Below are 26,481 nucleotides of genomic sequence, written 5' to 3'. Positions count from 1 at the left end.
GACCTTGGGCCTCAGTGCTCACCCAACACAACTGCAGCCCTCCTCATCAGCCCCCCCCACTACCCCCTCCCCTGATGGCAGCACTTGCTGGAGGCCTGCTCCAGCTTACTTCCACCAGATCCCAGATCCTCCTAGACTGGAACCCTGTGAACTCAGCAGGCCCAGACAGGAGCTCCACCACTCCCAAGCCATACTACCCGTGTATAATGTGTACCCTTATTTTTCTCTCAAAAATTCAGGCTCAAAGGTGGCCATTATACACGGCAAAATATAATAATGCTCACTGTGATGGCTTTATTGGAACAATAGCAGAATATTCAAGCAACCGCTGGGTAGTGAGCTGACATGGAATTCTGTAAGGATATTTGTAGGAATGATTCAAAAGAAAAGAGAAGAAAGCTTCTTCAGAAAAAGAGATAATCAGAATAAACGACCAACTTGGCAGTCTGTTATTTCAGGTGGAGTGACTTACTATGTGGCATATGGCTTCCTATGATGTGAATAGGTAGAAATTTACAATGAAGCCAAAGGGCTAACCATTCTTTTTTTTAGCCATTTTCATTGTATGATGTTATTCCAAAGCTGAAAGCACAGAAGCATTTTAAACCAAATTTAGTCTTTAGCCAAAAGGTGAAAGTCATTATTTGAAATGTAGTGATACGAAATTTCTGCAGTATTCTATGGAATATACTTAAAGCAGGTTTTGCTTTAGGGACTAGAGAAGGAAGGAATATTTGGTGTGGTGTAATGGTTTTATCTGTCTGTATCTGTCTATCTACTGTAATGTTTGTGTTTTGTTACTCAGATTCTAAGCTGGGTCCAGCTGAAGTCTGGACATCCAGGCAAGCTCTGCAGGACCTGTACCAGAAAATGCTAGTTACCGATTTGGAATATGCTTTAGACAAGAAAGTAGAACAGGATCTGTAAGTATTAACATTTGGGATGTCCCTGTAAGATCAACAGTTTCACTGAGTCTTTGAAATAATTTGGTTGGTTATGTGTTTTTTAATCATATTTTAGAGTAAGCTTTTTCAGTGGAGTGAAATTCTAATATTTGGTATTATTTCAGATACAGTTTTTGGAGGTAAGAGGAGAAATGTTTAGAGTTGAATCTTATTAAGGTCATTAAGGCAGCTCTTTTATAGCATATCAGGAAAATATACCTCAAATGCTAAGAATGTTTGAATTCTTTGTGTGCAGCTTTATGTTTAAGCCATGGTTTAAAAAATTCAAGAGTGGGCTTTAGAAAAATCTTTCTTTGGTAAATTTGATACTATGAATTTCTTGGACAGGAAGATTTATTTGCATTCTAAGGAAAGTTCTTCTTTTTAGTTCAATAAATTAGCATTTCCTTTTTCTTCCCCAGTAAAACTAAAGAAAGATTTTGTGTATTTAGACTATTCCACTTGTTCTTTGTGAAATGGCAGATGACCAGATTCCCAAGTGAGTAAATAAATACGTTTTGTGGTTGAAACAGACATTAGCTTGATAGAAATTTAAGTCAGTTAAGAGTATTCTATCTAGTAATGCCCATTAGCCTGAGTTGTACTGAAGTTTAGTTTTTTCCATCTTTCACACCTTTCTTAAATACTTTATATTTTTAGGAAATCTAGTAATAGAGCTAAGTCATGACCAGTCAAAATCCTTATCCTGTGATATTAGAACCAAGGATAAGATGTCATCAAAAATGCTGAAGGAGTGATTGTCCTCCTAAATCATTAAAAACTTCTTGTGCTCTAGAGCCTCAAAAATTGATGTTGATAAAGAATTAGGTACTTTCCAGGTAGGTTGTAAACCCTTCATCTGTGTTTGCTGCTTTTATCCAGCCAGTAATATCTTCACTTTATCTTAGTTCTTCCCCCCCCCCAGCTCTATTGTTTTTAAGATAGAGAATGACTGTATAACTGATTCTAAACTGATTCACTATAACTGATTTTAAACTGATTTCTTTATATTATTTGATTAATGAAAGACATTTTGTAACACAATTTTGGCATGCCATATTTCAGCATTATGTTGTTTCTTATTTTAAATTGACAAGGTTGAAATGTGGCTTATATTTCAAGCTCTAAAGAAAATGTTAATCACAAGAGAAATAAATAAAACTCTTAAGTAGGAATGGAATGGATGCTGTGGGAAATAGCTTTTACAGAAGTAAGAGATGTGGCTTAATAGTTACAAAATCTTTCCCCCACCCCTGTACTTGTCACTTAGGGTATAGTCCATTATTTTTGGCACAATATATAGAAATTTGTTAATAGCTTATTTTTACTTTGATTTTGCCACTGTATAGACTCTTAACTCTAGCTTTGCAATTAACAGCTGAAGAAATATTTTGATCATTTGAACATTTGTTAAGTGTACTACAGTTGGATTCTACTACATGTCTCATTTTGTTCAAAGGGGATCATGAAGTTATTTAAATAAATGAATAACTTTAATGCAGGTTTACTGTCGAGTGTAGTATAATTATAACAAACAGTTCTTTCTTGTTCTCAGGGGGACCAGTGTCTGCCCAGTGAGTCACTGCTATACCAAATAGAATTACATTTTGTTTTCAGCTGGAATCACGCCTTTAAGAATCAGATCACAACACTACAAGGCCAGGCAAAGAATCGAGCAAACCCGAATCGGAGTGAAGTTCAGGCAAACCTTTCTCTGTTCCTAGAGGCAGCTAGTGGCTTCTATACTCAGGTGAGTTTTGCATTGTATAACAATTTTTCTAATACTAATTCTAAATAACCTGCTCTTTGTACATATCTTTTATTCAGGTTAACACTGTGTGTAACTACTATGTGAGCCATACAGGAGTTCATCACCTATAATCTCAAATGAATACAAATGTCCCAAATTGTTTACCCCCAAGACCTTTAAGAAGAGAAAGGCTCTGTTCTTCCAAAGGTCAATATTTTGGCTTAAACATTGGAAGTTTAATTATAAGAATAGAAAAAGAGTAGTGAGAGCAAAGCCTTAGTGAAACAACAGAAGTAGTCAGAAGTGGTATAAGACCAAATGCAAATTTGTAAGTATGAGTGTAGCCATTATCAAAGTAACAGCTATATACTGCCAAATAAGAAATAGTTAAAATTTGTAGTGTCAAGTGAGTTTTCATGGTATTTATACAGTGGAATTTATCTGGATCTTAAAATGTTATTAAACTACCTAAGAAATGGAATAGCTTTTTCCATTTTGAATAAGCTGTTTGTCATCCTCAGAAGCTTTCCTTTAGTCCCATCCTGACATAAATTCTAAATCAGGCAAGGTAAAGGAATAAATAAATTTTAATTTCAATCATGGAATTTTCGTTACAATTCTCAGAAAAATTCTTCAGAACATTTTCATTTTATCCATTTGTCATAGCATTTATAAGTTAATAAAATTTTCATATATATATTAGCATCTTATGTTAAGACAAGGTTTTGAGGAACTTACCCTAAAAGAAATCTTGAACATTTCTCTTTATCATGTTTCTTGACTATTGCTACCTGTATTTTGGCTTCATTTTGGTTTTACTATTTCTTTGAAGAAAAAGAAAAGAATTGCTGTGTTGAAAGATATCAAATAGCTATCATTGTATAGACATTATTTTGTTTTACTTAGACTAAAACAATCATCACAGTTCACCATTCAAAGAACTCAGGTATGGTATTTATTCTCAAAATTCATTTTCAAATTTTTGCCACCTTTTAGCATTATAGGTTGGTACTTCTGCAGAGGAGATACTTCTGGAGAGAGTGATCGGTGTGCCACTAACCAATCCTTAAAACAAGTGTTAAAGGCTCAGTGCCCATAGCACAGTGGTTATGGTGCTAGCCACATGCACCAAGACTAGCAGGTTTGAACCCAGCCTGGGCCAGCTAAACAACAATGACAACTCCAAGAAAAAACTAGCCAGGTGTTGTGGCAGGCGCCTGTATTCCCAGCTACTTGGGAGGCTGAGGCAAGAGAATCGCTTAAGCCCAAGAGTGGGAGGCTTCTATGAGCTGTGATGCCATAGCACTCTATGGAGGACGACATAGTGAGAGTCTGTCTCAAACAAACAAACAGAAAAAAGGTGTTAAAGATTAATTCATTTTACAAATAGCCTACTGTTTATAAGATACAATATACTGAAGATATAAAGGAAACTGAGGCAGAATCTTCACCTTGAAGGAAATACACAGTCTAAATGAAAGAATGGATGTATTAATAGACATACTAGCTTCAAGAAATTTGAGAATTATAAAAGGACCAAAAAAATATTCATTAATTCTCCCAGTCAGGATAAATTACAACTTTAATATATATCCTTTTAGTCTTTTTATACTTTTTTTACATAGGTAAGAGCACACTGTATATCCAGTCTTGGTGGATCTGCTTTATGAACATAATACAAGTTTTTCCTGGTTAAATACTTTGATTAAATCATCTTTGTGTGTGAAGCATTTTCTTTAATATTGGATTATTTCCTGAGGACCAGTTCCTCAATTTGAAATCATTAAAGGTGATTGAGGAAAGTTTAAACACTGTTGATAGATATTATTGTTTCTGTAAAAGGTCATCATTTGTATCATTTTTCACTAGTTTCTGCTGTTGTCTTTTCATTTTAGAGTTTTTTGAAGTATGGACATTATCAGGCATTTTTTTGCAATAAATTCTTTTCCTTTGTTCACAGATCAGTTAATGTTTAATAATTAGGAAAATAATCACATTTAAAGGAACAAAGCAGATGTTACAATTCAAATCTTAACACTTTAAAACAACACCAATGTCCTATAATAGAGTAATAGTTAAATAAATTATGGTATAACTGTAAAATGGAAGCATGAAACTGTTAAAAATTATATTCATGAATTTTTTTAGATGAGAAAATTGTGTTATTAAATAGTGAAAAATAATGATGTAAGTTACATACATATAATTTGGCTTTGGCTTGGTGCCTGTGGCTCGAGTGGCTAAGGCGCCAGCCACATACACCTAAGGCGGCGGGTGGGGCCCGCCAAACAACAATGACGACTGCAACCAAAAAATAGCCGGGCGTTGTGGTGAGCGCCTGTGGTCCCAACTACTTGGGAGGCTGAGGCAGGAGACTCGGTTGAGCCCAAGAGTTGGAGGTTGCTGTGAGCTGTGATACCGTAACACTCTACCTAGGGGGATAGCTTGAGGCTCTGTCTCCAAAAAAAAAAAAAAAAAATATATATATATATATATATATATGCACACACATATATATATATAAAATTTGGCTTTATGTTAATTGTGTAGTCTTAGTTCAGTGGGATATTAACAAAAATGGAACCTTCTCCCCCACCCGCACCCTAAGCAGTGCTTTCAGCTATGCTCTGTTAAATTCCCAGATTCCCATAATTACTTAGATTCTGTAATATTCTGGTTGCTTTCAGTGTTTGAAGTGTAGTCCAATTTTAAAACGTCATTCGTAAAATTTCTGATTCAGATCTCTTTCCTTTCCCTTATGCATAGAAGCTAGAACTGGGATTGTGACTGATGTAGGGCAGTAGGAGGAAGGTGGCCCAGCTGGCTCTTTTGGAGGGAGAGAGAAAGGTTCTTCTTCCTGTGGTACATTTTTATAGTAGCCATTCTATAGATTGGTTTGTCATCTTGAAAAATGATTCTTAACCCCTTTATGATGTGACACACTTCTAAGAATTTAACTAGACATTGGTAAATCAAAGCAAATTTGCAAGTAAGTAAAGCACAAGAGTCATTATTTTTATGAGGAGGCATGATATTTGTAAAAACACACACACACATGAGTAATAAAATCACTTAAATGACTCACAAATGGTTTTATAAGGGAAAATATATGAGTAATTTAATTTTAAAATTAACTTTTTGAAATTCTTACAGTAAGCACTGATTCTCTCCTATTTGCATTTTACAGGCAGTGTTCGAGCAAATCTGATAATTGTAGAATAAGCGTGAATAAACTTATTTATTCATACCTAATGACAGTTTAGACTTATCAGATTTCAACTTTTATAGGACTTTTCACTTGGCATTTTTACATTGTCTTAATTTAATAATTCAGTTAATGGTGTTACTAATAATAATGTTCCACACATCTTTCTTGATTACACACAATGCAGATTTAGCCACCAGATTGAGGAAGGAAATAAATTCCAGATCAGTTTATGACCTAATAGTATGAATTTTGGATTTTAATCCTAAGTATAGGATTAAAGCCTTTGGAGAGCAAGCAAGGGTGTGACATGATTATATTTACATCTTGAAAAGATAACTCTGGATATGGGCATCAGGAATGAAAGCTAGTTAGGATGCTGCTATACTGGAAAGAAGTGGATAGAAGTGTAGCCAATAAGATTTATTCTGACGAATTAGATTAGGTTTTTGAAATCAGTAAAGGAGAAGTTAGCAGCTTGAGCAGCCAGTTGAATGGTTGTGCCATTTACTTAGATGGGGAACATTAGGGGGAGACCAATTTTGTCTGTTAGATGTCTGTTGGGTATCATAGTAGAGATGTCAAGTAGGTAATTGGTTAAAAAAGTTTGGAGCCCAGTGGAAATATTATGATTACAGTAAAGAGTTCCTGACTTAGTCAGATGGGAACAGATTTAGCTTAAGTTACTATTGTGGTAGGAGAAGATTACAGAGAGAGGTCCCTCAGAAGCTGAGAGCATAGCATTTAAATAAGGAGGGAGGGAGCAATCAACCAGGTTGAGTGCTGCTGGGAGGTCAAGTAAGATTTAAAATGTGACCAATTAGATTTGATAACATGGAAGTTATTGGTGAACTTAATGAGTACCATATTTCTTCATTTCCAAAACATTTTAAAAAATATTTTAACATTTGTGAAATAAGGGGTAAGTTTATAGTAGATGGCAAGTCACCATGTAATTAGTGGTATTTTTTTTTCCTCTCAGTATTGTGTTAAATAATGGTTCATCTTACAATTTATGGTATCCTTGGATTTGATAAAATGTAACTTCAGGAGAACGGTAGGATTGGGTGGATTCCAATATGATTGGAAAGAAACTGATACGTGGTTATCTACAGTCACATTTTCTGTGAATATGGTTTTACTTCTTAGCTATCATTTTGTTAACTAGTTAAAACATAATACATTAAGCAGAACAATTTTTTTGGGGGGGGGGGAGAAGCGGGAGAGAAAGTCTAACATTGTCACCCTTGGTAGAGTGCCTCGGTATCATAGCTTACAACAACCTCAAACTCTTGGACTCAAGCAATCCTTCTGCCTCAGCCTCCCAAATATCTGGGACTAAAGGGACCTGCCACAACACCTGGCTATTATTTTTAGAGATGGGGTCTTGCTCTTGCTCAGGCTGGTCTCTTGAGCTCAAGCAGTCACCCACCTCGGCCTCGAGAGTGAGAACCAATTTTCTGGTCAAAGTAAAGACAAAACATTCTGCCATCCTGCTGTAGAGTTGGTTGTTACTATTTTTGTTTGTTTTTAACATCGAAGAGCAGAGCAGTAGTCTTTATTCTAAGAAAAGGGGAGCCAAAAAGAAAGTATTATTATTAAGTTTCTGTATAGTCCAAAGGTGATATTCTGTACCTTTGTAGTTAATCCTTCGTTTTTTGGCATAGAGAACAGAGGTGAGGAGATATGGAATAAAAGATCACTTAATAAATAGGGATTCATAAACTCTTCTAATAACTGCTCTATTGCTAATTGTGACTGAGCTTGTCTCTGACTTCTGTGGCACTTAGCTTTCTTATAGTGAGAATAGAGTGGACAGATGCTCAGAGATTGTCTTTCCAGTTTTACAGTTTTATGATTGGAGTTTGGGAAGAACAAGGGCCATTAATTATAAAGCTGTAGCCTTAGGAGTATCTCCTGCTCAGTACTTGTATAATGAAGTAACTTAACTTCTTGTCAGTTTACTCATCTAAATTTAGGAAACCATTACCTGACTAAAGCACGTCAGGGTCAGCCTACATAAAATAAAGGTGGGATATAGTTTTATCAGACATTCTCCATGATGTTTCAATCATGTTTGATTTACTGTTTTCACCTTGCTAGATACTCAGTCTTGTCTAGTTTTCTAGTCTGTTCTTTCAGTACCTAGCGAACTCTTTGTCTTCTCATGTTTCTTCTTGCCATCTCCCACAGTTGTCTGCCTTTTTTTCTTCTCTATTTTTACTCCTTTCTTGTATTTTGTTCCTTTTCTGCTTCTTAACTCTAAGCATTTGGGGCATTAACTTGTTCATACAGTTTTACATCTGCAAATATCTTGCCTTTTACAGGTAGAAACAAAGATGAAGTGGATACTTCCTGTGCTTAATGAGAAAGGGTGTGCAGAATCTGTATTCAGTTATGAAAGTGGTTTTTATCGTAGGGTATCTTATTTTATATTTTGAATTCTGTATGTGATAGAATCAAAGTATTTTTAATCACTTGATTATTTCTGCTGCTTTTATATCTTTATCTGAAAAAATGGCATTTCATACCTACATATACTATATTCCTGCTAATTTATAACAAGGATAAAGGGAGACAAATGTATTGAATAAGCTAGGTAATGAAGTTACTATAAGCATAGACTATTCTGTTGGCTTATGCTATGTATCATGTTTTCGCTCTCCCTCCTCTTTCTTCTTTTCCCTTTATCCTCTCCATATACTTCTCCCCTTTTCCTTGTTCTTTTTGTGTCTGACTTGCTTATTTGGCTACAAGCTTTTTAGGATACAGATTTTTTTACTCATTTTTGTATCTCTCTTACTTACCATGTATCTGAAATAGTAGCCAAATATTTGAATGAATATAGTAATATTTGAATATATCTATAAATAAATACTGGAATAAGTTAGGATACACTGTGAAAAACTATGTGGAAGCCAAGAATTAACCCCATGGCAAGCAAGATGGGAGGTGAAAAGCATTTGAATGAGGGAAACTGAAAAGAAATGGGTTGGAGAAATAGAAGTAGAAAAGTTCAGTCATCAACCATAAGCAGCTGTTTAAAATGCAGCAGAGAGGAACAATAAAGTGACAACTAAAAAATGTCCATGTGTTTGGCTATTAAGTAACTGATTGATAGTTTCAGTAGATTGGTGGTAGATGTTGGGGTGGGAAGAGAGATTTGAAGGTTGCTAGATAGGAATCTAGGATCAAGGGAGAGTGTTTCAGTGGTGTTTTGTTTTTTTCTTTTTGTTTTTTGAGGGAAACACTTGATACGTATAGACCACAGGAAAGAAGCATAAGAGGCTGAAAGTAGAGAGAGAATGGCAGGGGCTGGGAGATACCAGGCAGGTTGGGCAAAGAGGTTAGCTCTGACTAGGGGGAAGAGCCCCTCAGACTATAAAATAGGAAAGAGGAAATCAGAATGGGTGATCTAGATAAGGTTTGTAGTACTGTGAAGTTCATTGTATTTGGAAAGAGTTGTCACACATCTTTAGAAAATAAATATCAAGAAATTGTAAAAGTTGGGCGGCACCTGTGTCTCGAAGGAATAAGGCACCGGCCCCATATGCCGGAGGTGGTGGGTTCAAACCCAGCCCCGGACAAAAACTGCAAAAAGAAAAAAAGAGAGAAAGAAAAGAAATTGTAGAAGTCTAATAAATGCCTTGGCTTGCATTTAAGTCTAAATTGTAACCATCCAGTCTTTAATAATTTTTGTGTGTTGCTGAGAGTAGATACATAATTTCATGGAATTTCTTGCTTATCATTGCTTGCTGAATTGCCTGAAAATCGTATTTGGGTAAATAGTCTCTTTTTAAAATGCTGGTATTCCTTTTAAATGCACATCATAGATTGCTGTAATACTTGAGAATTCAAAAGATAGGACTTAATAATGAATGATAGTAGTTAGACTATGAATAGTTACCATATAATTTCCATACAGGTGGGGTACAGTGGCTTATGCCTATAATCCTAGCACTTGGGGAGACCAAGGCAGATTGATCACCTGAGGCCAGGAATTTGAGATAAGCCTGAGCAAGAGAGTGACCCCTCATCTCTACAAAAAAAAAAGAAAGAAAGAAAAGCTAGGCATAATGCCATGCTTATAGTCCTGGCTACTAAGGAGGCTAGTAGGGCAATCACTTGAGCAGGAGTTTTAGGTTGCAACAAGCTATGATTGCACCACTACACTCTAGCCCAGGTAATAGAGGAAGTCTCTATCTCAAAATAATAATAGTAATTTTCATATAGTTCTCAGGTCTGAGCAGTATTTGATACTAGGTAGATACCTCATACTGTACAAACATTTCTGTTAGAGCATTTCCAACTTACCAGTTGTGACTTACTACTAAATCTTGTTCATTTTTTTCTTTTAGTTATTACAAGAACTGTGTACAGTGTTTAATGTAGATTTACCATGCCGTGTGAAGTCTTCCCAATTGGGAATTATCAGCAATAAACAGACGCATACCAGCGCCATAGTGAAGCCACAGTCTAGCTCTTGTTCCTATATCTGCCAGCACTGCCTCGTCCACCTTGGAGACATTGGTGAGCGTTTGATCGGGAGGAATTGATAATACTTCTACTCTTTTCTTTGGAGTAGTCATAGAAGGAAACTCTTCCTTTAAGCTAAACATGCACAAAAAATTTATAAAATGTATTTTAGGAAACTTAGAATTTCTCAATATTTTGTGATTGCCAGCGGATCTTAAAAGAAGTTAACTTTTATTTTTATTTATTTATTTATTTATTTATTTTGAGACAGAGCCTCAAGCTATCCCCCTGGGTAGAGTGCCATGGCATCACGCTCACAGCAACCTCCAACTCCTGGACTCAAGCGAGTCTCCTGCCTCAGCCTCCCAAGTAGCTGGGACTACAGGCACCCGCCACAACGCCTGGCCATTTTTTTTTTTTTTTGGTTGCAGCCATCATTGTTGTTTGGTGGCCCGGGCTGGGGATTTGAACCCGCCACCTTAGGTGTATGTGGCTAGCGCCTTAGCTGCTTGAGCCACAGGCGCCGAGCCAGAAGTTAAGTTTTATATTAAGATTTAACTTTATTTAAGAGAATTGCTTAAGCCCAAGAGTTTGAGGTTGCTGTGAGCTGTGATGCCATGGTACTCTACCGAGGGTAAGACTGTCTCAAAAAAAAAAAAAAAACTTTTATTCAGACTTTATGCAAGTGTAGGCAAATAAATAGCAAAAATATTATAATCAAGTCTAAATTTTCAGAGTGGTGCCGTAATATTTTCTAAATTAAATGTACATTTTTTAGAATAAATGGGGTATATTCATTACTCCTTCTGAAGCTAGATTGCCTACTTTCCTTCTTACCAATACACTGTGAGCTCACTTTTAGTTTTGCTTCCTTTTTAAAGTTAAATTTTCATTTTCATTATATATATTTTATCTGGGAATATTATATAACTTACTTATTCTTGTTCATTCCTTTAAGGTGACCTAAAAGGGTTATGAAACAAATTAACTATAGGATTATGTTTTGCTTGTCCTCAAATAACAAGGAATGGAGAATGTTGCTGCTTTTAAGTTTAAAATTTTTAAGTTTCTTAATGTCAAATCCGTGACTCCATGGGGGGGGGTCAATCAAAGTAAGCAGTGAGTTCAGCAGGGAGAGTCAGTGATAGTATGTTTAGATTGTTTTGGCCTTAAATGTATTTTTTCCACATGCATACTTAATATTGCAGTAGATATGAGGGATTCTTCAAAATCACATTATAAGATATAGAAAAAGAAATATATAATTTTCAGATCATATTGTATAGTGGTTTTTATTTTGTTTTGTTTTTAAGTGCCATATAACTCACCCCTTCTTGTGGGCCGGCTCCAGGTCACCAGCATAGTCCATAGTGAGAGCTGGTGATGCATGACACTGGAGGACCTGAAAATGGGGGCTAGGTAAGCTTTAACATTGGTTACATGCTGGATGTCCATAACAGGGAAGGCCAACGGACACCTCACACATAATCCTATAGTTAATTTGTTTTAAAGGCTTTTCTGTCTTTAATAATCTTGAAATAACTTTAATGAATTTAAAGAAAACTGTAGCTGTTTTGGAAATACTGACCTACTGGATTTTTTGTTTATTTGTTTGTTTTTAAACTAATTTTTATTTCTTCTTAGCTCGATACAGAAACCAGACCAGCCAGGCAGAGTCCTACTATAGGCATGCAGCTCAGCTTGTCCCCTCCAATGGTGAGTGGACCTGTCAACTAGGGGTTAAACATGACACTTTGTTCTTTATAGCAATATGGCAAATAACTCAAGACTCACCATTCAGGTTTTATGAAAGCAATAAATACTGAGTTTTGGTATTGTGCATCATTTTTCCTTATTTTCAGTAAAATAATATAAATAGACTTTTCCTAAATTTAATCTAATATTGTTTCTACAACTCTTGTCATCCTTAATTACTTATAGTATAATTATTTCTTTAAATACTGCCCTTTTCCTCCTAGAAAAATGATGTGTTACCTAAAAATGCTTTTGTCTTTTGATGGCCCTAAAATAGGAATTAGCAGTAATTCTAAAGTAATTACAGGGCTGAGCGCGGTGGCTCACGCCTATAATCCCAGCACTTGAGGTGGGTGGATTGCTTGAGCTCACAAGTTCAAGACCAGCCTGAGCAAGAGCAAGACCTTGTCTCTAAAAAATAGCCGGGCTTTGTGGTGGGTGCCTATAGTCCCAGCTACTTAGGAGGCTGAGGGAAGAGGATCGCTTGAACCCAACAGTTTGAGGTTGCTGTGAGCTACATCACAATAGCGCTCTACCTATTGAGGGTGACCAAGTGAGACTCAGTCTCAAAAAAAAAGAAAAGTAAAACAAATGAAGTAATTACAGTAGATGTTTGATGATATAAATCATTTTTTTTTTTTTAAGCCACATTGAAATTTCTTTAGACTCTAGCAACTAAAGCAGGGACAGCAGTTTGGCCATACTATTCATTTCAAGTTGTCTATCACTACTTTCACAATATAATAGTAGAGTTGAGTAGTTGTGATAGAGACCTTTAGCCCATAAAGTTCAAAATGCTATCTAGCCTTTTCTGAAGCCTTATTTGAACTTGTAGTGCTCTCCACTGTAATTATAAGGCCTTTTAACTTATGTAAAAGTGAAGTGTGTTGTTTTACATTATATTAATTTGTAATGAGGTAATCATAAGATTTGTCTTATAAAATAGTCCCCATTGTTAATTTGAGGATTTAAAAACTGATCATTGGTACACTGATAGCAAAAAGAATCTTCACTTTTTCCTATAGGTCAGCCTTACAATCAGTTGGCTATCTTAGCTTCTTCCAAAGGAGACCATCTGACCACAATTTTCTACTACTGCAGAAGCATTGCTGTGAAGTTCCCTTTCCCAGCTGCCTCCACCAATCTACAAAAAGCACTTTCTAAAGCACTGGAAAGGTAGGATTGGCTTATTTCCAAGAGGATTTTATGTAACCTAAACCCTTAAGATCTTATATTTGGGTTTATAAGAAATTATGGCCAGTTATCTGTGTTTCCCTTATTTCTAAACATTATAGATATATCATAATAGTTTTGTGGATAGTTACTGAATTTCCAACTGGAGTATGATTTGTTTCCAGTAAAAGACATAAGCTGCTTAATACTGACTCACCTGAATGTGTTGCAGTTCAAAAGTTAGATGCAGAATCTTCTTGTGTATCAGGTGCTCAAATAACATGTTTTTGCAAGCCAATGCCTTCTTGAAATGGTTTTAGCTATTTTACTGCTGAAGACTCATGGAAATTCTTTTTTCATTTCAGCCGGGATGAGGTGAAAACCAAGTGGGGTGTTTCTGACTTCATCAAGGCCTTTATTAAATTCCACGGTCACGTGTACCTGAGTAAAAGCTTGGAAAAGTTGAGCCCTCTTCGAGAGAAGTTGGAAGAACAATTTAAGGTTAGATTTCAAAAACAGAGAATGTTTATCTAAATCAAGAGTCGTAAGATTTAGAGGAAACTGACTCCTAGTTTTTATGTCATTACTTAACTATGAACTATTAGTAAAAATTAAATTTGAAGCATATAAAATTCTTTTTAACAAATTTTTATTTCAGATTACTATGGTGTTAATATACAAGGTTAGGTTACATAGGTTGCTTTTGTAAGGTTAGAGACCAGGTTGCATATGAAATTCTTACATGCAACATCCCTTCAATTTAAACTGAGATACAACACATAGGCACACATAAAGAAGTATAGTACAGCCTGTATTTTCACTGACTAGCTGCCATTTGGCAGAAGGTATCAAAGTAGGAAAAAAGGTAATAACTCCTCGGTTTTGAAAGTACTACTTTTTGATGGTTTTTGCATTCTTCAATAAGATTCATTACTTAATAGACTGCTGTTTAGCAAACCAAGCTCATTATTTTTATTGTGCTTTTATTCATTAGAATTTGTGGTAGTTGGAAGAAAAGGAATGAGAATTTCATTTACCAGGAAAATACTTTACTAATTTGTGTAAGGAGATAAAACTAAGTAACTTTTGTTCTATTTCTATATATGAAAGTAATTTTTTGTTAATATGTTAAAGCAGCAGTTTAAACATAGTATGTTATATAAAATGAGAGAGTCAAAATTAAGTATTACCTGTATTTTAAATTCATTTAGTCAAGAAATTCTTGTCTATTGTGTATTAGTCACTGTTTTAGGCACTGGGATCAACAATAAACAAGACAGTCTCTAAAGAACATTTTATATTTCGTGGTTATTTCTGGGTATCTGTATACTCAGGGATTTTTAAGTTGTTACTTTCTATGTTTTAAGAGATTATAATTATAATATAGTTTATTTTAAAATAAGCTTTTAGAATCCCCTGCTGTTTTCTGTTTCTTAGTGCCCTATTTAAACTTAGCCCATATCTCATTTATGGGATTGGATGTGTGAACAAAACAGCTTACTTTTTAATGTCCTAGGGTATTCAGCTTGGGAGAAAACAAATCTAAGTAGTTTCATAGTAAGTATTCAGATATATGAAGGATTGTTTGATTGAAAAACAAAAAAAGAGATTTCTTTCCTGAGGTCAGAACTAAAATCTTAAATTTTCAGGCGAAATACATAGCAGGTTGCTGGGAGAATCTGTGGATTTTTCTTTTTTTGGAGTGTTTCAGAGTTGGATTGACAGCCATGTTTCTTGGATGGTTTAGGTACAATTCAACTAAATAAACAGCAGGAGTTGGGATAGATGACCTCTTGAGATTGCTTACCGCTCTGATCTATGAAAGCCAACTCCCTAATTGGTTGGGTGGTAGGGAGGGTCTCTACCTTAATGAAATCTTCACTTTGTAAGTTACTGTAGTCTAGAACATTAGTTTTGTCTTTGGTTCAACCTCAGGCCCTAATATTTTCTTCAAATATGTATTTATGTGTTGTTCTGAAAGATGTAGGTGGTCAGTCACAAATACATAGTTTAAAGTAACATTTTAACACTGTGTAAAGTTAATCATAGTGTGAGGCAGATCTATTTGAAACCTTATTTAGGAATTGAGACGCAGACTGTCTTGTATCTATTAAATGTGTGCTGTTAGTGATATTTAATTTAATATATCCTTTAGCTGCAGTTGAAAATGTAAGTGGCAAAAACACGTCAGTTCTAATCTGATTTTATTCCCTAAGAGGTCCTCTTACTATATAAAACAATTTAAATTTTATGAAATTACAACTGAATAATTTCATGTTTACTTTTAAAGGTACAGGTTATTCTTTAAGAATTTATTATGCCTACTATGTACCACGTACTTTTCTAGACTGTTAGAGATGTACAGGAGAACAAGGCAGAGTCTGTACCTTCATGAACTTACATTATCTTCTGTTAATACAAGGCAGTATTCAAGGCAGTATTCAAGCCAGGCATGGTGGCAGGCACCTATAGTCCTAGCTACTTGGGAGGCTGAGGCAAGACAATCGCTTAAGTCCAAGAGTTGGAGGTTGCTGTGAGCTCTGATGCCACAGCACTCTACCGAGGGCCACAAAGTAAGACTCCGTGAGACAATTGAAAGCAAAATTAAAAAAAATACTAGGTAATATTCATATGCATTAATGTTTCTGTGCACACACTAGAAAAGCCCGTAGGACATTGCCTTCTAAAGTGGATTTATAGCTATAAGGAATGCATTACCATATTATCTTTGTAAGAAACAATGTTTTTTGAAAAATAGAAATACTCTCATTTTATGCTAATACTATGCATTTGTGTAAATGATCAGCTTATTTAGAAGTTTAGTTATAGAAACTGAAGGAGCAATTTTGTGGGAAGAGATAGGATTTCAGGAAATTTTGAGGAAAGGAAGTGAAATGTTTAATGCCATTGGGAAAGGGCTAACCATTCTAGATGAATGTAGAGCAATAGCAGATTGCAGGAAGTCTGAGAGTGTGATAGAAAGAACAAAATTAAAGTAGAATGCAACTATGTTTTTCTCTAATTACAATGTGAAAGATTTTACTATTAGAATCACAGAATTTACTGTGGTTATTTCAGATTCTTTAAGTAATAAAAACAAAAATGTCAGAATAGTCTGAGCAAAGGCAACTATAAATTTCTGAGATGGCAGCATCTCGTCACTACTGATAGAACTATAAGGGTCACCTATTTCCCTTGATAAGGCTAGTGACAGTGAATCCCTGCTATCTGCAAAAATTTTTCCTGGGAAGGTAGGTAGGCTGGTTGTGGCTAAAGTATGAAGTAAAATAAGGAAAAAATCTTTAGTAGCTATCAACTTTGTTAAGGACTTTGATTTCAAAAGTATTTTACTTGGAGGCAATCTAGTCCTTTCTCTAGGATGAGTTCATGAACTTAATTGTCCAACCTCATACATCTGCTTTCTAGTCATTGGCCCCAATTTAATATATATATATATATATATACATATATATAATATATCTTATAAAACAATTTCTAATGGGTGAAGATGTATAAATTATGAGTGAATCCCCCAAAACATTTTTCTCAGGTCATATTAAAAAATGTGTAGTTTCTTAGGGAAAAAAATTCCACCAGTCTGTAATATCTGAATTAATTCCTTTCAGGACAGCTTGGGAAACATTAGATCTGATTAAAATAGGGAGATTAAGAGTGAAACAGTTCACTTACCTGTACATTCTGTTATGTATATGGTTCTAATTGCAAACTGTCGATTTAATTCTTGTGTCAAAGATGGTTCCTATTCCTAATAAACATGCAGTATTTCTGTCTTCTTTTACAGAGGCTGCTATTCCAAAAAGCTTTCAACTCTCAGCAGTTAGTTCATGTCACTGTCATTAACCTTTTTCAACTTCATCACCTTCGTGACTTTAGCAATGAAACAGAACAGCATAGTTATAGTCAAGATGAACAGCTATGTTGGACACAGTTGCTGGCCCTCTTTAGTGAGTAATCATCTAATTCTCACATGTACCATCTTTGAAAATCATAATCTCAGGCATTTTCATCAATGTAGCAAAACATAGTGATACATTAAAAAAATGTCCTGAGGGCCAAATACGGTGGCTCATACCTATAATCCTAGCACTCTGGGAGGCCAAGACAGGAGAATCACTTGAGGTCAGTAGTTCAAGACCAGCCTGAGCAGGAGTGAGACCCTATCTCTACTAAAGATAAAGAAAATCAATCAGGTGTGGTGGTGTACACTTGTAGCCCTACGTACTTGGGAAGCTAAGGCAGAAGGATTGCCTGAGTCCAGGAGTTTGAGATTGCAGTGAGCCTTAATTAGGCCACAAAGTGAGACCCTGTCTCAAAAAAAGGGAGTATCTTATGTTTCTTAATATTGAATCAGGAGACCGAAAGCCCGAATTTGATTCTTTTATGTGCTGACACTCCCTCATCAACTGTATCTATAACATTTTTATAGGAAAATAAAATGCCTTTTTTAGAAAGAAGCTTATAAGATACTTAAGTGGTAAACGGAATATAGCAGAAGATACATTATAGTGTTTTGATTTGAACTGATACACAGTTTCAAATATCTTATGCTTTCTGAATACAAGTTTTGGTTTTTTTTTTTTTTTTCCTTCAAGTGTCTTTTCTTGGCATCCTGTGCAAGTACCCTCTCCAGAACGAGTCTCAGGAGGAATCCTACAATGCCTATCCTCTTCCTGCAGTCAAGGTCTCCATGGACTGGCTGAGACTCAGACCCAGGGTCTTTCAGGAGACAGTGGTGGATGAAAGACAGTAGTAAGTGTTTTTAGAATTTCATATTAACTTATGTGGTTTGTTTAATACACATGGATATATAAAAACTGCCTTCTAAAACACAGCATTTGAACAATGGAATACTTTTTTTCTGCCTACTCCCTAGACATTGAACTAAAGACCTCTTTGTATGCTTTCCATTTATTTATTTGGATTCTTTATTGGAAGAAGAGTCTTCAGGATTTGGGACTCCCTGTGCATGCCCCTGTTCCCACTTGCTATCTTAGGGAAAGGCATTTTTCACGTTTCAAGCTGTACTTGAAGTAAAAATTAGTTTGCTTCTTAATCCAATACAGTTTGCCCCAATTTTCTGTTTAGGCATCAGAGGGAAGAGATACTCATTTCTTTCATTATTTTCTATACATAAACTATTTGATACTGCCTTACAAAAACACCCAATTTGTTTAAGTATAGAAGAGTGAAAGTTTTGATTCTCTTCCATTTTCTCTGTTATCTCTACTCAGTAATCCTGACAGCTCTTAGGAACTGTTGATTTTAGAGTGACAAATGAAAACTTCCAGTTTACCTTTGATTATAAAAATAATTACTTCTAAGATAGCTTTGTGAGTAGGAAATTTCCTCCCCTGCGTATGTTGATGATGGATTTAAGGAGAAACTCTTTGAAATTTCTGCTGTGTGGTTCAGCATGTAAACATTGTCCAAGATCACAACATAGAAAATGGCCTGACCTGTTGTCTCAGTGCTTGTAGTTCAGTGGTTAGGGCACCAGCCACATACACTGGGGCTGGTGGGTTTGAACCCAGCCTGGGCCTGATAAACAACAATGACAGTTACAGAAAAAAAAAAAATGGGGCATCGTGGCGGGTGCTTTTAGTCCCAGCTACTTGAGAGGCTAAGGCAAGAGAATTGCTTAAGTTCAAGAGTTTGAGGTTGCTATCAGCTGTGATGTCATAGCACTCTACGTAGTGAGATCTGTCTCACAAAAAGAAAAGAAAATGGGCCTAACCCTGTGATCCCTCTACCTCATAATTCTCTTTCCTTTGTTCTGTCACTTAAGAGCCCTGATTTTTGACATCACCATTAATAGAGTTAGGAACATAGTACACCATACTCTATGTCTTCTTTTAAATGTTAGCACAGATTTTTAGATATTGCTTCCTTGTACAGAATCAAACTAAATGGTTTTTTTATTCTTGTTACTTTGAACTCAAAATTGTGTTGGGTTCAATAAGTTTTATGAGTAATGTTGTAAAAGAATTTTATGTTTTACCACTTACTTAAAGAGTTTTCATATGAACAGGAATTGCTATTTTTGTTTTGTTTGTTTTGTTGTTGGTCCTGTAAAGTGATCCTTTGGACTTACCCTATGCATTCTCATTTCTTTTCATAACAAAGGGTTTTCAGCCAGAAGAAATAGTATTATTTATTTACAAACATTTTTTTCCTTTTTGTATGTGTATGTGAGTGAGATTTACTCTTTCCCTCTTCCATCAGAGTTACGAAGATGTTTAGAATTATGCCTTTGAAGTTGTGTTTTTTTTGCAGTGGGGGTTGTGGAGGCAGAGTGTTACTCTGTCACCCAGGCTAGAGTACAATGGTGTCATCATAGTTCACTGCAATCTCAAGCTCCTGGGCTCCAGGCGGTCCTCCTGCCTTAACCTCTTAGGTAGTTGGTCCTATAGGCATATACTATCACCCCCAGCTAACTATGGTACTTTTTGTAGAGATGGGGGTCTTGTTCTTGTTCAAAGCTGATCTCAAACTCCTGGCCTCAAGCAATCCTCCTGCCTTGTCTTCCCAAAATACTAGGATTACCTTTTTTTTAAAAAAACTATCTCTTATAATTTGTTATATTCCCAGAGATTTGTAACAGACATTTATTCTTCAATATTATATGTATATATGTAATATATATATATATGGTTTTTTTTTTTTTTTCCTTTTCCTTTTCTTTGTTTTTTCTTTAAGAGATGGAGTCTTATTCTGTCACCCAGGCTAGATTGCAGTGGTGAGGTCATAGCTCATAGCAACCTCAAACTCCTGGGCTCAAGTGATCATCTGGTCTCAGCCTCTCCTAAGTAGCTGAAATGACAGGTGCATGCCACCACACTCCATTAATTTTTTGTTTGTTTTTTGTGGAGAGCAGTCTTGCTATGTTACCCAGGCCAGTGAACTCCTGGCCTCAAGCAGTCCTCCTCATCCTCCCAAAGTGCTAGGATTACAGGCATGAGCCACCACACTTGACTTGATACTTTAAATATATATATATTTTTGTTTTGTTTTTTTAAAATTTTTTTTTATTTCAACTTTATTACTTTGAAGGTTTTTTTTTTTTAATTTTTTTTTTTTATTACTTCTTCCTCTTGTAGTATTTTCTTGCCCCCCATGGAGCTGGAATCACAAGGTCCGGCTGTCTCGTTGTCCTGTTGTTGTTGTAGAGACGGGATCTCACTCTGGCTCGTTTGGCTCAGGGGGGTCTTGGCTGGTCTCGAACCTCTGAGCACAGGTGATCCACCCGCCTCGGCCTCCCATAGCGCTGGGACTACAGGCGTGCGCCACCACGCCCGGCGGCCGATACTTTATATATTTTTTGTGTATTTTTTCTACATACATTTGTGAATATTTTTAAATTAGCATTTTCTCATATTTCAGAATTTTAGAGTGCACAAGGTCAGAAATAGCTTTGAATTTTTTTTTATTTTTTTAAGAGACAGAGTCTCACTTTGTCTTCCTCAGTAGAGTGCTGTGGCATCACAGTTCACAGCAACCTCCAGCTCTTGGGCTTAGGCAATTCTCTTGCCTTAGCTTCCCGATTAGCTGGGACTACAGGCGCCCGCCACAGCGCCCGGCTATTTTTTTGGTTGCAATTTATCCATGGCTGGGCTTGAACCCGCCACCCTGGGTATATGGGGCCAGCACCCTACCCACTGAGCCATAGGTGCCACCCTAGCTTTGAATTTTTTTGATGTGATTGTGTCCATTTTCTCAATCTTAGATACCTTATCCCACACTTTTTTCTCTTAAATCATGCTTTTCATAAAGATTAATATATATTTAAAAATAAGCTTAATATTACCTTAAGTAAAGCATGATTAGATAGATGAATTTGTTATAGAAAAATTAAAGGAATTGTATTCTCAGGTCAAAATTAGATTAACCAACATTACCATTTTCACCTCACATCACATCTGTCCTCTGCCTCAGCAAATAAACATTCAAACCAATTGTATTTGTGTCCATTACAAAAAACTTACCCAGTCATAAATATTACATTAGATTTCTAGATTAATTTTTGAAATATAGCAGAGGTTTTCATATTAATGTTTACATGTAAAGTGATACAGTAAAACCTCCATAGTTGACTACTTCCCTAACATTGATCACCTTAAGCTAACCTAATTTTTATAGACCAGACATGCATCATATGTATGTGTTAGCACAGTAGGCTTAGTTCTGTTTGTTGACCAGTTTGTTTTAGTCCCTTGGGTGGTCAACTTATAGAGGTTCTACTGTATTTATATATCTACATCCGTAACAGTTTTTAACATACCTCACTCAGGAACCAAAGACTTTAGTAACACAATTAACAAATACATATGTATAACTCACCTCCTAATAATGCAAAGTATATGCTCTAATATTTCATATATAAGCTTTCCCAAAAGTTGTGCACAAATTGGGCTATTTTAACAATGTGGACTTTTTGGACCATGAAGAAGAAGGCATTGTTACTGCTTTGAACAGAGACTGTGATTTGAGGGTGGTTTAACAATACCCTGTTACAGATTAAAGAACTAACAGTGAGTTCCACAACTGATAATATAAATGAAGGCTCTGTAAAAACAATACGTTATTTCCCTAGTCAGAGTTTTCCCAGTAAATACCAGTTTTTATTGTTTAAAACTGACAAATTATTTTCACTATTAAAGTAAGAGGCTGAGAAATCATCTGCAGATCTCTGTTATGGAAATTCAATCCTTATAGCATATCTTTATCATTATCATGGTATCTTTGAACATAAGTTATAGGGAATATATAGCTTCTAAAATCCTGAAGGGAAAAATTCATAAAATCCAGGACCTAGAGGTATCATTTTTATGGCTTGTCAGCGTTCCAGCTTCTCCTGTATGACAATAAAGACGAGACTATTCCTTTGATTTACAGCATTTGGCCCTGGCTAATTTCTCTTCTGAATAGTTTCCATCCACATGAAGAAGATCTCTCCAGTACTAATGGTAAGGGCTGCACTAACCTTGTGTCATTGTTGTGGTTCTCTGTCACCAGTGAAGGGTTGAAGGAAGGCCAGAGACAAATAGGTTTTTGGTGATAAGTATGTGACTTTAAATTCATTGTCTCAGAAGTGTCTTTGAGCTCTGCACTGTTTGAGTGAAAGCAGAGATACTGTTTTCCTAGGTATTATTTTTATTTAGCTACATTTGAATAAGAGACTAGAGAATAAAATACCTTTGTATTTTTTCCCTTTCTCATTCTATTTTATAAAAAAGGGATTAACGTATACAAAATTGCTTCATCAAAGTAATGCCTGCTTATCATAGATAATTTGACACATATAACATAAGGAACACAAATCACTCGTAGTTCTCCCATACAGAGAGAGTAAAAAATACTTTTTACTATTCATATGATGGTACATCTTTTTCAAGCCTTTACTTACATGTACATACAAATAAGAAATGGTCAGTATCAGATATAGCTGTGTGCCTGCTTTTGAAATTTAGTGTTATATTGTTAACATTTTCTTTTGTCATTAAGCATTTTGAAAGCATGATTATTTCTGGCTTTATAACATTCCATCCTGTGTACATACCACAATCTGTTTACTTACTCTCTATTTCTTAAAAATTTATCAATTATAAATAGTGTTGCACTGAACAACCTGTAGCTTAACTTTTTTCTTCTCTTAATCTGTTAGATCAGTGTTCTCCAAGTATTAATTTGCAAATACATTACTTGTTAAAATACAGATGATGATTCAGACTTAGGATGTAGGATAATGCCCAAGATTATGTATTTCTCTCAAGCTCCTAGGTAATGTCATTGTTACTTAATGCATTAAGTAAAACGATATTGCTAATCTAAACATTGGGATCACTGGATTCAAGGCTATGATTATTTTTAAGACTGCTGATTAAAAAAAAAAAAAAAGGTCGGCTCAGCGCCCATAGCATGGTGGTTATGGTGCCAGCCACATACACCAAGGGTGGCGGGTTCAAACCCAGCCTGGGCCAGCTAAACAACAACTGCAACAAAAAATAGCTGGGCGTTGTAGCAGGCGTAGTCCCAGCTACTTGGGAGGCTGAGGCAAGAGAATCACTTAAGCCCAAGGGTTTGAGATTGCTGTGAGTTATGACGCTACCGCACTCTACCCAGGGTGACAGCAAAATCAATCCTTGTGGGCATTGGATAGTAGGGGGAATGTCTAGGCTCCAAGGGTAACATGCAGGGTTTTGACAGGTTAGTCATTTTCATCAGGATTGCTATAAAGAACAACAGAGGTGTCAGCATTATAGTTCATTCTTTTCTGTATGTTTATTTTAAAAATGGTATTTGTTTTTTAATTTAGTAAGCAGTATTCTACCAAACAACAGTATTTTAATTCAAATGTTTGCAAATTTTGATCTCCACCCTTCTGTAGCTACACCACTTCCAGAGGAATTTGAGTTACAAGGATTCTTGGCTTTGAGACCTTCTTTCAGGTGGGTGGCAGATGAAGCAGGTTGATTTTATACAGTATTAAAATGAATAGGTATCAGACTTATGTGGAGAGGAACCTTTGATCTGTCCCAATGGTATCTTATTTTCCTAATAGTAACTAGTAGTGGAAGTTTGTTGACATGAAACGGATTTGTGCATGTTATGCCTGTATTGCCTGTGTAATGGGAATTAAAGTCTAAACCTCTGTCTGTACCCTTGGTCCCATCCCTTCCTACTTTGCTCTGTTATCCTCTCTGCTTGGTATTTCTAGTTTCCTTCTGTCCTGTTATTTCCCTTTAGCCTAGTAATGTACTTCTTTTTTTTTTAGACAGGTAAAATAAAATTCACATACCCATCTTTGCCTTATGTGTATCTTTTTCTTCATCATCAAACTGCTTTTGAAAAGTGGTATAGACTAACCTTAGTGACTCTACTTCAAGTGCAAGTCATTTCTCAGCCTATCATGCAACTTAAACTATTGATCACTGCCCTTCTAGATACCGGATTTAGTAACTTTATAATTTCATCCTATTTAGTTTTCTTCACCATTAAGTCTGTTGCTTTCTTTCCTTCGTGAAACATTTTTCCTTAGCTCTGTGACACTATTCTTTTCCTGCCTTTAGCACTCACTCTTTTTCACTATTTCTTTTAAACTACATGTCTCTTTGTGTTCTCCAGGATTCTTATTCTTTTTTTACCTTTTTGTCCCATGGTCTACATTCTCCCTGGTGTTCACACACATCCCTATGTCTCTTGGATAGGAAGTCCCAGATTTCCAGTTCTGACTTCTCTTAAGAGTTTGGAACCATATTCGAATAGTCTGACCTCCCATATGGATTTTATACTTCAGCATGATCTTGTGTTTGGTCAGCAAAAAAACAATCTTTGTTCTGTATTTCTGGGACTTCTTGAGTTTTGGGGGGTTTTTGCTTTTTCAAAGAGAGCCAGGGTCTTACTCTGCTCCCCAGGCTGGAGTGCAGTGGTGGGATCACATCTCACTGTAGCCTCAAACTCATCATTTTTAAATTTTTTATGGAGTCCAAGTCTCACTATGTTGCCGAGGCTGGTCTTCAACTCCTGGACTCAAGTTATCCTCCTGCCTCAGCCTCCTAAACTACTGTGATTACAGGCATCAGCCACTACTTCTGGCTTTCTATGTTTCTTGTGTCTGTGGCATTATCCATCTACATGACCAAAGTAGAAATCTGAAAAGTCCTTATTTTTTAGGTTGATTTACCCTTCTGATGTCAATGAATTTTGGGTTTTTTGGTTTTGCTCTATATACTTTGTGGTATTTATACATTTTTCTGATTTAGAATTTGCCACATTAAAGTAAGTAGATTAATGCTGCTTATTTTAGAATAGGCTCTGTTAGTATTCCCACAGCCATTTTAAGCAAATTCCTTAGAATGCTAGATGTTTATAAAACTTCCTTCTTAATATGCTAAAAGAATCTTTCCTAATAAAAGATTGTGATTTATTTGAGCTCCTCAACTATAAAGTAAAATATATAAGTAAAAAATAATTAGATTTATGTAATGAACTTGTATATTTTTTTCTCTGCTTTATTTCATTATGTGTAAAATCTTTGGGAGTATAAATTCAAACAAATGTTGATTACAGAACGTTGCTAACCTGTGTGGGCAACATCTGAAGCCAGTGCTGTTGCAGTGAACCTCTGTAAGTTGACTGCCTGTCAACAGCCTGAGAGACTGTTACATACTGGTCAGCACATGGAACTAGGCCTGCTGTACTGATACGTACATGTGGGGCATGTCTGGTCTGTGAAAATTAGGTCAACTTAAGGAGGTGGTCAACTATGGAGGGTCTACTAAGATAATTGTTAGTAGTTTAATTTTCCTGATATGTGCTTGTGTCAATTTTAGGAACTTGGATTTTTCCAAAGGCCACCAGGGTATTACAGGAGACAAAGAGGGTCAGCAGAGACGAATACGACAGCAGCGCTTGATTTCTATAGGCAAATGGATTGCTGATAATCAGCCAAGGTATGTCCATGGGGCTTTTGGTCTACTCCTTTTTAACAACCTTATCAGACATACAAACACACTCCTGCCTCACATGTATTTTAGGCTTTGTACATACTGTTAATTATGAACTCTTAAGCCAAAGTACTGGTAGCACAGTATCTGATCATGACCCAGTGTGTCAGTATTAAAGAATATATTCTCTGTTCTCCCCATTATGCTGGCTATTCTAGAGGAGTTGGGCTTGTCTTTCTCATTTATCATGAGCCTCTGCTCGAATTTGTCAATCTCTAACTGTAACTGAATTATATATTCACAATTACTGGGATTTGTATTGGCAAGGATATGGGCAATTTTAGCTAAGACAGACCAAGACAGTGCCAGAGGCTAATTAAATGCAAAGCAGATGTGATAATTAGTATAGGTGAAAGAACATAGGTTTTAAAACCAGATGGGTATGAGTTTGCTTTCCAGTTTTGTAGCTTCCCAGATGTGTGTTCACAGGATCCTTACAGGATATGATTACCTTTCCAAAATCAATAAGTATTCCTTTTTGTGTTCAGGTTTTTGTCTGATATAATAGGTACTTAAATGCTTATATGTTTATTTATTTATTTATTTATTTGAGATAGAGCCTTAAGCTGTTCCCCTGGGTAGAGTGCTATGGCATCACAGCTCACAGCAACCTCCAACTCCTGGGCTCAAACGAGTCTCTTGCCTCCACCTCCC

General features: G+C 35.9%; 1 protein-coding gene across 5 annotated transcripts in view; it reads left to right on the top strand.

Annotated features, from left to right (window-relative positions):
• SMG7 (SMG7, nonsense mediated mRNA decay factor) overlaps window positions 1-26,481 on the top strand; it is an 80,465-nt gene that overhangs the window by 40,420 nt on the left and 13,564 nt on the right. For 4 of the 5 annotated variants that reach the window (XM_023510764.1, XM_012802664.2, XM_023510763.1 and 1 more), the window contains 11 exons: window positions 806-923; window positions 2,562-2,694; window positions 10,258-10,429; window positions 12,020-12,091; window positions 13,156-13,306; window positions 13,669-13,804; window positions 17,106-17,268; window positions 17,917-18,073; window positions 22,217-22,287; window positions 23,709-23,769; window positions 25,654-25,773. In XM_023510764.1, the coding sequence (XP_023366532.1) occupies window positions 806-923; window positions 2,562-2,694; window positions 10,258-10,429; window positions 12,020-12,091; window positions 13,156-13,306; window positions 13,669-13,804; window positions 17,106-17,268; window positions 17,917-18,073; window positions 22,217-22,287; window positions 23,709-23,769; window positions 25,654-25,773 (1,354 nt within the window). Of the gene's footprint in view, window positions 1-805; window positions 924-2,499; window positions 2,695-10,257; window positions 10,430-12,019; window positions 12,092-13,155; window positions 13,307-13,668; window positions 13,805-17,105; window positions 17,269-17,916; window positions 18,074-22,216; window positions 22,288-23,708; window positions 23,770-25,653; window positions 25,774-26,481 lie in introns of those variants that run through there. The other variant, XM_023510765.1, reaches the window with a different exon arrangement.

This window comes from Otolemur garnettii, unplaced genomic scaffold, assembly GCF_000181295.1.
Source record: "Otolemur garnettii isolate 467f Iridium unplaced genomic scaffold, OtoGar3 scaffold00016, whole genome shotgun sequence".
Classification (NCBI taxonomy): domain Eukaryota; kingdom Metazoa; phylum Chordata; class Mammalia; order Primates; family Galagidae; genus Otolemur; species Otolemur garnettii.
This window is presented reverse-complemented; position numbering and strand designations above follow the sequence as displayed.